Genomic DNA, 13270 nt, shown 5'->3' with positions numbered 1-13270 from the left:
TGAATTCAGCAAAATAATCGTTATAACATACTTATATACATAACATAAGAAGATAAATTTAAAATATGTAATTTAATTTTAATTTTTCACTAATACCATTTCTATATTGATATTACGAGATTTTCTCTGCCCGCATCGTCTTTCAGTCACACATAGTTCGAAATATTTAAAATTAATTTCAATATTCTTACTTTCCAAACAAAATCTGCTAAAATTACACTTACTGCGCTTTTTCCGGCACTGAAACTCGCTTGTGCATATACATGACCTTGAAGACTTGAAGCCTTGTGCTATTAACATCCGTATATCCGCAAAGTGGCAGGTGCCGTCGTTTCCGATTTCAAGCCTTATGAAGATAGCGGCTTCTCATATCCGGTGATTACAACAACTTAGCAATTAAATATTTAAGACTTTCCACTATTTATTACACATTGAACCCATATTTTCGCAATTGCAAATAAAAGCACTTCTCACAATGAAACTGTCAAAATTAATTTAAATACAAAATGGCTGATTAGCGGCTTGTTGGCTTGTGTTTGCTTGTGAACTAATATGCATAACCAAAATGAATTAAGGTGATATCAAGTGTGAATAGAGTGAGGCACATCCTCTATACGATAGCTGAGTATCTTTAAAAAGCTGAACACAGTTTTAATATCGTCAATCAACTTTTAACATCCGGGTATAAGAATCAGACTCAATCTTCCGGCGTACTTTCAAAAGTTACAAGTCATGCAAACGATTAACGATAAACTTAAATGCGTATAGCCAATTCACAATAGCACAGGGAAATACAGGTTATGTACTTGACTATCGTTTCGTGGTTTGAAGCTTGGGAGAATTCCAGATTAGAAATTATGGCAAATTATAGCAACAGAAGAAGAGAAATGCTTGTTATAATTAATTTTAATATTATATATAAAGTCTAGCAAATACTTTATGTATTACATAGATTCGCTGCCAATAAAGCTAATAACAGAATAAAAACTGAAATATTTTTAGGTATACATAATTTGCTCAAACACCCACCTTTATTTATGGCAAACTTTTGATTTGCGCAAGCTTTTAATAGTTTATAAGTGTTCATTGTGAATGATTGATAGAATAAGAAGTGTATATCGAGTTGAAAACTGTGCATGATTTATATTGCCTAACTGCAAAGTTTTAATAAAAAAACAGCAAAATTCATAAAGTTTCACGAATTTTTTTTTTCGTAAAATGCCACCAAAGCTGGTGTGGCAAATCTGTGTTGAAAATTTTTTGCTCGATGTATAGACAAGTCAGCTGTTTGGGCCCACAAATCAGCCGCTGCAAGTCTGCAACCAATTATATTTTTCAGGCAGCTTAGAACCACTATTGTTATTAACAAAGATAAATATTTAATACGTATTGCAAAACTTTGGCGATTGCTTAAAATCGGCGGCAGTGACTTATAAGGTCTTACGTCTCGTTATCCGTAAAATTTTGCAGTTGAATTTTATACGATGGCAGACAATGCAGATAACAGAGGTGATACACCTGCCCAACCACCCTCGGCTCCCCCACAACCACAACAACAACCGCAGCCACCGCTACAGCCGGGCGTAAATAATCCCAATATCAATAGGAATGTGCCAAACTTTGCTAATGTTTGGAATGTGGATCTAGCAGCGAATCCATTCAATTTCAACAACCGGAATCGTGGCGGACAAGTGAGTACTTTTTTCCTGAATGTGCATAAATATTGATCAATTTAAGTGAAGGGCGTTAATTGTTTGTAACACGTTAGAACAATATCGTTCTAGACTGCTAAGTTTCAATTATCTCACGCCCTTAAATTTTATAAAGCAGCAAGCGCGTTTAGGACCAAAACAAGTTGTGAAAAATTACCAATCATTATGATTTCCTAATATGTAAATGCAGATTTGTATATATGCATGTATGTTTGTGTGTGCAGCTAAAAGTGATAGTATTTTGAACAGAAAAATAGTTATCATTTAATTATATAAATTTGTGAAATCTTTTAAAATGTGTATAAATGATTTCGTTATATGAAACTAATTTTATCGTAATTATTGTTTTCAGAATAACCTTATGAATGTACGCGATCGCCTCTTTCACGCCATTTATTTCAAGATTGCTCTTATGTATGCGCAACTATTTCCCAAGTAAGTGTGCAGAAACTACGCTACTTTTGTTTACAGCTTGCTTTGCTAATTATATTTGTTAATTATTAATATATTCACATTCTTTATCACTAAGGCCTCTCCAACGAGTTTTGGAATATTTCATATTGCTCAAGGCATTGTTATTCTTCTTCGCCTTGGTTTATATACACTTGGCATTTATCAAGAATCCCGCTACATGTTTGCAAAATGTCAAAGATTGGCCACGCGATGGAGTGTTGAGGTATGCAGAATTATGAATAGTCTGTTTATTATCATTAATATATTTATAAATATTTGAATTTTGTGTAGAGTTGAAGTTATACCGAATTTGGAGAAGCAGCGTGATTTGTTGTCGAAGACAAAAGCCAACGAGCAGTTAATACGTTACTTGCAAAATTATTAGTAAGCAAAATTTATACCATCCACTTTACTCGTTACAATACTTAACTAATTTGGTTTCTTCTCTGTACGTTAGTCATTATGGCATTGGTCCGCAAACTAAAGTCAATCATGATCGCCTAAAGCAGTATGAACGCACATTGACACGTTCCGGTTATCAATTGCGGCCCACATTCACCTATTCAAATGAAACATTAATCTATTATTTCAAAACGGAAGCCATAACTGGGCAGCCTGTTGAGAATAAGCCCACCGAGCAGTTAGAAAAGTCCGATAATGACGATGGTAAACGTTCTTAACGTGGCTAATTTTATAAAATGTAATAAGTAAGCTTTCAGATGAACAGTATATTGTGGAATATTCACTAGAGTATGGGCATTTACGCCTTTCACCAGCGACACGTAAACGTCTGAAGATCCCCGTACGTGTAGTGCAATTAGATCCGATGACTGATAAATGTTTTGGTGATAAATTTAGCAAATTTTTGCTTAAACAGCTGTTGGGGTCAGTGCTCTAAAGTAGTTTTGTTTGAATATCATAATAAATCTTTATTTCATATTATTACAGTTACGATGATCTGCTAATGTCCTCGGTGCGTGTGATTGCTGAAAAGGAAGATAATAAAGGTTATTTGCGTAATGTCATAACCGGTGAGCATTATCGTTTCGTGTCAATGTGGTGGGCGGCATGGAGTTCGTATCTAACGGCATTTTTTGTAATGGTGCTTTTTGTAAGTGAAATACCAAGCTTTTGCGCCATGCTTAATATAACGGAACTTTAACATTTTTATCTCTTCATTTCCAGACATTTTCTATTTCTATGCTTTTACGCTTCTCGCATCATCAAATATTTGTTTTTATTGGTAAGTTGTTTGCTCTAGCCGCCATACGTTGGTTTTGCAGTTACGCTTTTACATTTACAGTTGATCTTTTACAAATGCTGGAATTCAATATAACCGCGCGTTTTCCCATCGCTCCACTGCTAACTGTAATTTTAGCACTCGTTGGTAAGCAAACGCACTAAAGTCAGCTTTATTTGTTATTTTTACCTTATACTTACATGTATAATATATTACTTATTGCTGCTTCTTCTTTTCTTCTTTAAGGCATGGAATCCATAATGTCTGAGTTCTTTAACGATACAACAACTGCATTCTATATAATATTGATTGTTTGGGTGGCGGATCAGTACGATGCCATATGCTGTCATACGAGCATCACCAAACGTCATTGGTTAAGGTGAGCGCACTGCCAACTATTTACATTATATATTTATATGCTGAATATAATATGTTAATTTGAAGAGTCAATTGAATGAACTGAATTGTAGTAGGTCACGTTATCGACTCAGTTTGTTATTTGGAAATCCCTTTAAGGGCGACAATGCATATGTAAGCTGTTTTCGTTTTTGTTATTGCGACGGTATAAAACGAATCCTAGACAGATTTCGTGAATGCTGCCGAGTGGAAAGTTCTCTACAGGATATAAGTTTTGTGTACTAAGACAGGGTGTGGTCGTGGTTTCCATCAAAAGAATACTTGGTGCAAAATACTGTGGTGGTAATTTGCTACTCTTTATATTCTGAACAGGGTTCATTCAGTTTTCCATAACATTTGTAATAGAATGATGAGCTCAGTCGATTTAGAAATGTCCGCCTCTCCTTCAGCCAAACTGCTTCGAACCCTTCGAAACAGTTCTTTTCCTTATCCTACCATAGCAGACGAAAGCACCCGCTGGTAGCGGAACCATCTCCTAGGGGGATTAAGAAGTCCTTCCTCAACTACGCCGCCGCCTTAAAACAATACACCGGCTAGACTCCGGACACAAAAAGCTTCAGACATGCACTAACCACTATTTATAGTGGAGCCATTAAAAGCTTAACCGACTCCCTTTCAGTGAATGACGTACTTTCAGTCAAACCACCATCGATTGCAGACGAAGAGCTCGAGTTGCCGCGAGTATCGAGAGTGACCCTTGCGGAGCTTAGTTAAAATCCTACTTATTCTAGATCGACTCTGACAAACCAAAGGAGTCCCCGCGTAACACTAACCACCTCTTTGCATGCCCTGCTCACCCCACACATCTGACATCCCTCTCCTTATGATCCGACCCCGTCGAAACAGCATATTTTCTGACCACGTTTCGATGACAAGTTATCTAATCTTTATCATCCTAACGGGAACTATGTAGGTAACCATTACAACAACAACAACAGTACGAGAGAATCTAGAGTGACCCTTGTGCAACTTCGTTCTACATATTGTTGGTTAAACTCCTACCTATACAGAATTGACCGTTAGAACAACCACAACTACACCTTAGCGCGGTCTCTGTAATTAAAATTAACTCGTGTTTTTATGCGAACAAAAGTTGTCAACTCTACTACATTCCCCAAATTATATGAAGAATTTTTTTCTGCAGCGGCAACAAAAGCAACAACCGAGGTGACCGTTCGAGTCTAAGTAACCGGAACGGTACTTGGATTTTTATTTGGCTAAGGACTGTCTACTCGGCACCATTCTTCGAAATTACTTAAGAAATGTTTTCTGTCGCTACAGCAACAACAACAACCATAATAACCGAAGTGATTTATTTTATATCTGTCAATATTTATTTTTACCACACCCAAAATCACAAAATAGAATAGAATACATTGGGGCCTGAGGTCCATTGTGCCCTCCCCATATTTTACGGACCCATAACGTTCCTACCAAAAACCATACTGTGCTTTGTAAATTTGTATTTTCTGAATTTTGACTTTTGTCATCCGTCGGCCAAAGCGTCAACCGATACTTAATAAAAATAATGACTTTCATTCGCACGACAGTCGTGTCTAAGTAAGCGGAACGGATCCGGATTTTTGTCCTGCCAAAGACTGTGAACTCCGTACCATGCCTTGAAATTACTTCTGGAATGTTTTCTGCCGCTAAAACAACAACAAAAATAACGACTTCAATATTTTTTTGCAAATAAAGTATTATGAGCCTTCATGCTTGTTGGAATTGAGGCACTGATTACTAAAAATATAATCCTAAGTGTTTCTTTTCTTACGTAGTTATTATCGACATTAACTATTGCATACATATATATGTACATATATCGCATACTTTATTCCATAAAGTAATGACATGTGTTATTGCTGCGGTAATTTGATAGTCAGAAACCATAATCTCAAGTGGGATGAACCAATATTATACTTATGCATGTATGTGTGTATTTATTTATGTATGTATGCACGTCGGCCGATGTGGATAAATTACTTGCGCCCATAATCTAACCCTTTTCCAGCAGTCGACAGCTGCATTGCTAAATATTTGGCCAACGACCTGTCATTACATGCCTTCTTACTCCCCTTTTCTCCATGGCATTTTCCGCATTCTTTTCGAAATCGGAATTTAAATATTTTTAACTGTAGAACTCTGATTTTAAAATACTCTTCGTTACTATTTTGCATTGCTGATGTGTTTTTGCTATTTATAAAATATTTTATAATGTTTTTGTTGCTATAATGGTTTACTACATACACACATACACTTGCGTTTTCTTTTACCGTTATTGCTGGTATTTTATATTTGTGAATATTTAAAGGATTTATTTGTTCTTAATTCTTGTCTAATGTAGGTATTTAGGTAAGTTGATTTGTATTTACTTTAAGGTTAGGTTTTTTAAAGATTTTTTTTTCAATAAAATAAAACGTGTAAAAGTGGAATGTCTCTAACTTGTGATAATTTAAAAATATATACATCATCATGATAAGTTTTTTCAGACAGTACGAAAGATAAAATGATATCAGCAGCTACAAGGTTTCATCTATTTATGGACCCCTTACTCCGTTATAGCCGAGTTTACAACAGCGCGCCAGTCGTTCTTCCTTTGTCCCTATTGGGCGCCAATTAGAGATTCCATGTTCAGCCAGGTTCTTCTCCACCAAGTCTTTCCAACGCTAACGAAGTGGAGGTCTTCCTCTTCCTCTGCTTCCCCCTGCAGGTACTTCGTCGAATACTCTCAGTGCTTGAGTGTTTTTGCCCATTCGGACGACATCAATTCTTTGAGCTACGAGTATATCAATGCCGTTTTATATCTCGTACAGCTCATCGTTCTATCGAATGCGATATTTGATCTTTATTCGTCGAAAGAGGGCTTTACTTCTCAATTGCCTACTTAGTCCGAAGTAGCACCTGTTGGCAAGAGTTATTCTGTGTTGGAATTCGAGGCTGATGTTGTTGTGAGAATTAATGCTGGTTCTAAGAGAAACGAAATTATCTACGACTTCGAAGTTATGACTGTAAACAGTGACATGGGACCCAAGTCGTGAGTGCGACGACTGTTTGTTGTAGAACCACGAACTGTATGTGTGTAAGCTCTACGGCGACATGATATGGTATAATTAACAGCTTGAAAATTCAACGAATGCGCTGCATGGGTTATTTCGTAGGCATGAATAAAGATGCCCTAGTGAAAAGCTCCTTCGGTTCGTGACCAATCGGTGGACAACTAAAGAAAAGGCGCCCACGTATCCAATTTGAAAAAAGACTATTGGCTTATGGGCCGATCTGCACTTGAAATGTACAACTGTCGTGACCTCGCAAAGGACCGTTCCCACGGCAGTCGGGCCTAAGTAAGCGGAACGGACCCAGAACTTTCTCCGGCGAAGAACTGTTAACACGGCAATATTCTTCGAAAGTTTTTCAAGAATGTTTTTTGCCGCTGCAACAACAAAAATCTCGCAAAGGAGAGAGAAATAGCAGATAAATAGAGAGAGATAGCATTCTCGGCAAAGGCCGACCCACAGTTGTAGTGTCAAAGACAAAGAAGAATAGGAAGTATTCTCTAGAAGTTTTGGATTCGTGGATCTGTGGCTGTCCGCTTCCGGGCTCTGTATAATAACAATATAAGAAATGGAAATTTAAACTGCGGTTTACTGTTGCTCTTGGTTCACGAGTGGACGGATCTGTACGCAGTGAAAAAATGCATTTCGAAGCAGATTTGAAAGACATGTGTATGCAAGGGATCTTATCTTGGAACTGGAGTACTAGCTCAATCTGAGAGTCTGGAAAAGTATGCGTATTTCATAGAAAAAAAAAAAAACATATTAATAAAGTCATGGCAATTTGGGTAAAAAGTTGGTGCTCGTTAATAGGACAATTCGCTCCACGTACTCACTAAAAATAGAACTATTCGACTGATTCTTGGCTTATGAATCTGTTTTGGTTCATAAATACAAACTCAGTGTGTGAAGTTACCCAGCAGTTTAGATTTATATGTGTAGCCTTTCAGGTCAGAAATACACTACACAGCCAACTCCTTATCGAACTCACAATCCGACAAACAACTTTCATGCGTAGGCAACGCATTTGGCTACAGTGGGACACATTACTTGAATATCCTTTTACCTTTTGTTATAAATCTCGCATTGAGATCTCTTTGACGCTCTTAATCGGATAGCATTTAACCGTCGCGTTGGCCTTTTCGCTTTTGCGTTTCTGTTGAAAGGCGCTCGAAAAGGGAAACTCCAATAAAGCGCCTTTTTGCCTTTCATTATTTTGTGATTAGATAATCATCTTTTTTTTTGAATTTCTCAAATAATTTTGCTTCTACAAAAAATGACATACGGACATGTCGCTTGTTTGCTAGAAGAGCTTCACCCTTAAAAGTGTTTACAAGAGATGAAAATCCGATTTACAAATTTTACTTCGGTAAACTTTTTCTGCGACAAAGTAAATTAAAAAAACGAGAAACTACAGTTTAAATACGCCGTTATGTTATTGTAAGTGAGGACGTTTATATTTGCGTGATAAACTCGAGTTTAAGTTGGTGTTTATGAACAAATCTGAAATGCTTCAGAAACTCGTGAGTATAACTTGAAGTTTATGAACCTATCTCTCGAAAGTTCGTAACTTCGACTCATCAGATGTTCTCATCGTCCATGCCTCTGCTTCATAGGACGGAGATGATGAGTCACTTATAGAATTTGGTGTTTGTTTGTCGAGAGTGGCAAGAGTTTCGAGGCTGACTTTGCTGTTGGTGTTTATACTGGTTCCAAGGTAGACGAAATTATCTACTGCTTTGAAGTTATGACTGTCAACAGTAGCGTGGGAGCCAAATCTGTTTGTTTGATGACAGGTAATATTTCGACTTGCTCTCGTTCACTACCAGACCCATTTGCTTCACTTCTTTGTCTAACCTGAGGAAAGTAAAACTAACGACGCGATTGGTATGGCCAATGATATCGATGTTATCAAGGTACGCTAGCAGTTGTACCTTTTCTATTCAGATCTGTAGCTCGAATCATTTTCTCCAAGAGTAGATTGTAGGGAGTCGCCTTGTCAGAAACCTCGTGTGATATCGAACGGCTCGGAGAGATCTTTCCCGATTCTGGCGGAGCTTTTAATATTACTCAACAATATTTAGTATTACTCAACTTTCTGTTAGTCGACGCATCTTTTCGTAGAATTTTCAAGTATTACTCCCGTCGGCCAGCTTGCCAAGCTCTTTATACTCACTCATTTCGGTCTCTCTCTTTTTCTGTCTGCAAATGCGCCTAGTTTTCCCCTTCAACTCTCGGTATCTATCCCATTTCGCACATGTTGTGGTCGATTACAGCATTGCGATTCTTTTTTATCTCCACTGCGACACAGCACCCTTCGTCTTATCAGCTATTCTTTTGCCTTTTCCGCAAACCTATGGTTTCGTGAGCAGGTGTACGTAAGGACCCTGAAATGCCGTCCCACAGTTCCCTTGCGGATGAGTTCTCTCAGAGAACAAGTGTGCAAGTCGATCAGAAAATCGTTCGGCTGTCTGTTGTGATTGCAGCTTCTCGACGTCGAACTTTCCTTGTGTTTGTTGTGTGTGCATTTTTTTGCTGTACAGAGGCGGGTGTATATACGCAATGGAGACGTGTTTTCCATCTATCACATCATCATCGATCTGGTTGGAGGGTTTTCAATCCGGAGACAGCCAGGTAGCTCGATGAATTTTCCTATGCTGGAATCTAGTACTACAGATAACCATATTTCGGGCCGCGGCGAAATCGATTAGCCTCAACCCTTTTGGGTATGTTTCATCAAAGAGGCTGAATTTACCGACCATTGTGCCAAAGACACCTTCTCACCCTGACGTTAAAGTCACCAAGCATGATTTTGACGTCGTGGCGGGGACAGTTCTTATAGGTGTGCTCCAAGCGCTCATAGCAGACATTTTTGGTCACATCGTCCTACAGTTAAAGAATTTCGCTTTGATGCGGATTGTGGCTAGACGTTCATCAACCGCGGAAAATGACAGGACTCGGTGACGGAGTCTCTCCCACCAAAAATCCCACACATATTTTGCGCTTCTTTATACGATCACTGTAGTAAATACCACACGGACCGACACATCTCAGTTCTTGTCCCGTCCATCATCGAACTTCAACGAGATGTCAAAGAGATTTCAGCTTTTACTTTCATGAGGGCATCAACCAGTTTTGCAGCAGCATCTCCCAATTGAGGGATCGGACATTACAGTCGCATTCCCATAAATCATAGCCCTTATTACGTTTGCTGTGGTCGGCATCAAAAAGGACGCTTTTCTTCCGAGTTTGTTGTTTACTGGGTCCTAAACCCAACGCACAACCCTGGAGAGGGAAAGCTTCGCCTTTTCACTTTAAGGCGTCTTCAAATGGATGTTTTTTGGCTATCCCGTGGATACTTTGTCTAAGACCGGAAGTCATGAGCTGCTTCAGCCATATGTAAAAGAATCGTTTCTGACCACTCCCAAGTGAATGGCGCTCAGAAATCTTTCCTTACTTGCGTGAAATTCTATACACGGCTCCATCTTCCTATAGCACATACTAGCTGTCATATAAACGGAACGATCGGAAGCAAGTGCTTGTATGAAAAACTTTTTCATTTGACAAGATACCTTCATGAAATTTTGTACGAAGTATTATATAAAGCAACGGTACAATGTCCGATGACATTTTTTTAGATCGGACCACTATAGCATACAAGGTGCGTTCCAAAGTAAACAGGAATTAGAACCTGCTATCGTTTTCCAGTAAGAATTTCATGACAGTTCATCGATTGGAAGTGAAGTTATTGCGTTTTAAGTGTCGGTATGTTTGTGTTATCGGTACGAAAATGAGTTTCGAACAAAGAGCCAACAATTACATTTTGTTTTCAAATTGGTAAAACTTTTACCGAAACGTTTCAATTGATGAAACAAGTTTATGGCGATGATTGCCTATTCCGTAGCAGAGTGCACGAGTGGTTTCAACGTTTTCAAAGTGGTCGTGAGGACATAAATGACGATCAACATGTGGGCCAATCAAAATCCGTGATCACCGGAAATTTCATCGAAAGTGTGCGTGAATTCATCAAAACTCAGCTGAAATCATCATTGAAATTCATGAAAATGGAATTGAACATGTCCAAAACATCGATTTATCGCATTTTGACCAAACATTTGGGCTTTCGAAAGGTGTGTGCACGGTTTGTTCCGCACAAATTGCATGACGACCAAAAATTGCTCAGAATCCAGCATGCGGAGGACGCTTTTGACCGATTATTTGACCAAAAATTACATTTTAACCATTAACCACTCCCCGTATTCACCTGATATAGAACCATGCGGCTTCTTCCTTTTCGGAAAAATTAATTTGCTCATGAAAGGAAAGCGTTATGCAGACGTAGAGGCCATTCAAAAGGCTTGCACCGGCATACTGGCGGCCATACCGGCCAGCGAGCTAAAACACTCGTTCGACATGCTTTTGTACCGTGCAAAAAGCTGTATTGAAGCAGAAGAAGACTATTTTGAATAAAACAAATTGATTTTGCCGAAAAAAAAACCATTTGTTCTGTTTTTTTTTTAAGTTCTGTTTACTTTGGAACGCTCCTTGTATAGTTGCATACAAACTGCTCGAACACAATGAGGTTCTTTTATGGAATTTGTTGTATTTGTGAAGGGTATTCTAATACTTTTTCTTGTTTTCAAATTGATAAAAATGCACATTGTATACGCATGTGTATGTACTGGGTTTTAAGCATTTTCATTGAATGCCCCACCGCTTGCAATGAAATTAGAAAGAAAATACTTTACACTCATAACGAGTATGTTTTCATAAAGTACACAGTACTTAGCAATAAAATTAGTTGGCATTACTTTTCAAAATGATTATGAAGTTATTATATTTTACACCCACGAATACACACATAAGATTGCTTATGTTGAGGTGTGTGTGTGCACTGACAATTGTAGCTGTTGCTCGTAAGCTGGCGTTGCCATGCTTACACGAAGCAGCGAGGGCGACCCTGCGCCCAACGGAAGCGATGTGTCAGCGGCACATTAGATGAAGTAGCTGTCGCCCCAACCCCCCAACCAGCGCACACCGTGAGCCGAAAGTTGTACGGGATACACTTAAAATATCGAAATTCAAAATGCCGACATATTAAAATACCGACAAAATTTAAATATGTAGCTAAATCAAAATATCGACAAATCAAAACACCGACCAATCAGAACACCGAAAAATCAAAATACCGACAAACCAAAATGCCGACATGTGAAAAATATTTTATCTTGCCTGCCCTTATTTCTATCGAAGCACAGAAAGAGAATTCTGCTGACTAAGGGTTATGATCCTGAGCGTGTTCGTGGCCGGAGGCCGAAGGCCGCAGGGCCTCGAACGAACAACGCCACCTTTTCTTGATTTGTCGGTATTGTGATTTGTCGATGTTTCGATTTGTCGGTATTTTCATTTGTCTGTGTTGATTTGTCGGTGTTTTGATTTGTCGATATTTTGACTGTCGGGATTCTAAATTTCGAGATTTTGATTGTCGGCATTACGTTATACACCCAGTTGTACGCCGTAAGCCGAGTTTACGCTGCCAAAAGTGTTGAGAAACTATTTTCAGCCGACTCTTGACTGTTGTGTGCTGACTTCGCTGCGCGGCCATTGCTGAATGGTGCCAAACGCCCGGCGTGGATTTTTAAGCGCTTAGCATGAGTTGGAGAGTGAGCGGGGTGGTGCGGCGGCGGCGGCGGCATAGCGATGTGTTGAGTATTTGTTGAATTCCTGTACACTTGTTATAATTCCTGCACGTTCGTGGCGACATTGTGTGAGACTGGGTGTGTGTGTTTATTCATCTATGTATGTATGTATGGTTGTTGTTGTGCTCTTGCATCATAGGCACGCAGACACAAACAAGCATACATATCATACATTTATTTATATGTATGTATTCCGAGTGTACAGCTTGCTGGTGACTATGGTGATGTTGTTGGTTGCAGTTGCGAATGAGCGGGTAGCGTTGGCGGTTAAATCGGTCATAAATGTGTGCGCGTGTGTGTCTGTGTGTGTGTGTGTGACAGACGGCGCTGAGGTCATGCTATTATAGCATATTCTTTCCGTATGCTTCCACTTGATTTCATATCTTTAGCCAACTTGCCCGTACAGTGTTGTAAATGTGCGCTAACTCACACTCACACACACGCACACACACACACATACAAACTTACTTAGTTACCAGTTCTGTGTGGGTGTGTGTGTAGCCATCTTGTTGGTTGTCGCTTTTATGGCTTTTGTTGCCATCATTGCTTGCTATTATTTTATTGCTATTGTTGTTGTTGATATTATTATTGTAGTTCTTGTTGTTGTTACTGCTGTGTTACAGCTGCTTGCTTTGGTGTTTTTTGGTTGTTGCTGTTATTATTATTGCTATTGTTGTTGTTATTATTAATATTATTCTC

The 13270-nt window shown here is 38.7% G+C and overlaps 1 protein-coding gene across 1 annotated transcript in view; it reads left to right on the top strand.

Moving 5' to 3' along the window:
- Positions 1-1103: 1103 nt before the first annotated feature.
- LOC105228924 (uncharacterized) overlaps positions 1104-13270 on the top strand; it is a 34610-nt gene continuing 22443 nt past the window's right edge. The window contains exons 1-10 of the mRNA XM_011208940.4: positions 1104-1691; positions 2065-2147; positions 2242-2388; positions 2457-2549; positions 2623-2831; positions 2885-3050; positions 3114-3276; positions 3351-3408; positions 3469-3552; positions 3652-3784. Of these exons, the coding sequence (XP_011207242.2) occupies positions 1485-1691; positions 2065-2147; positions 2242-2388; positions 2457-2549; positions 2623-2831; positions 2885-3050; positions 3114-3276; positions 3351-3408; positions 3469-3552; positions 3652-3784 (1343 nt within the window). The 5' untranslated portion in view covers positions 1104-1484. The remainder of the gene's footprint in view (positions 1692-2064; positions 2148-2241; positions 2389-2456; positions 2550-2622; positions 2832-2884; positions 3051-3113; positions 3277-3350; positions 3409-3468; positions 3553-3651; positions 3785-13270) is intronic.

Source organism: Bactrocera dorsalis, chromosome 3, assembly GCF_023373825.1.
Source record: "Bactrocera dorsalis isolate Fly_Bdor chromosome 3, ASM2337382v1, whole genome shotgun sequence".
In the NCBI taxonomy this organism is placed as follows: domain Eukaryota; kingdom Metazoa; phylum Arthropoda; class Insecta; order Diptera; family Tephritidae; genus Bactrocera; species Bactrocera dorsalis.
Note: the sequence above shows the minus strand (reverse complement) of the source record. Positions and strands in the feature narration are given on the sequence as shown.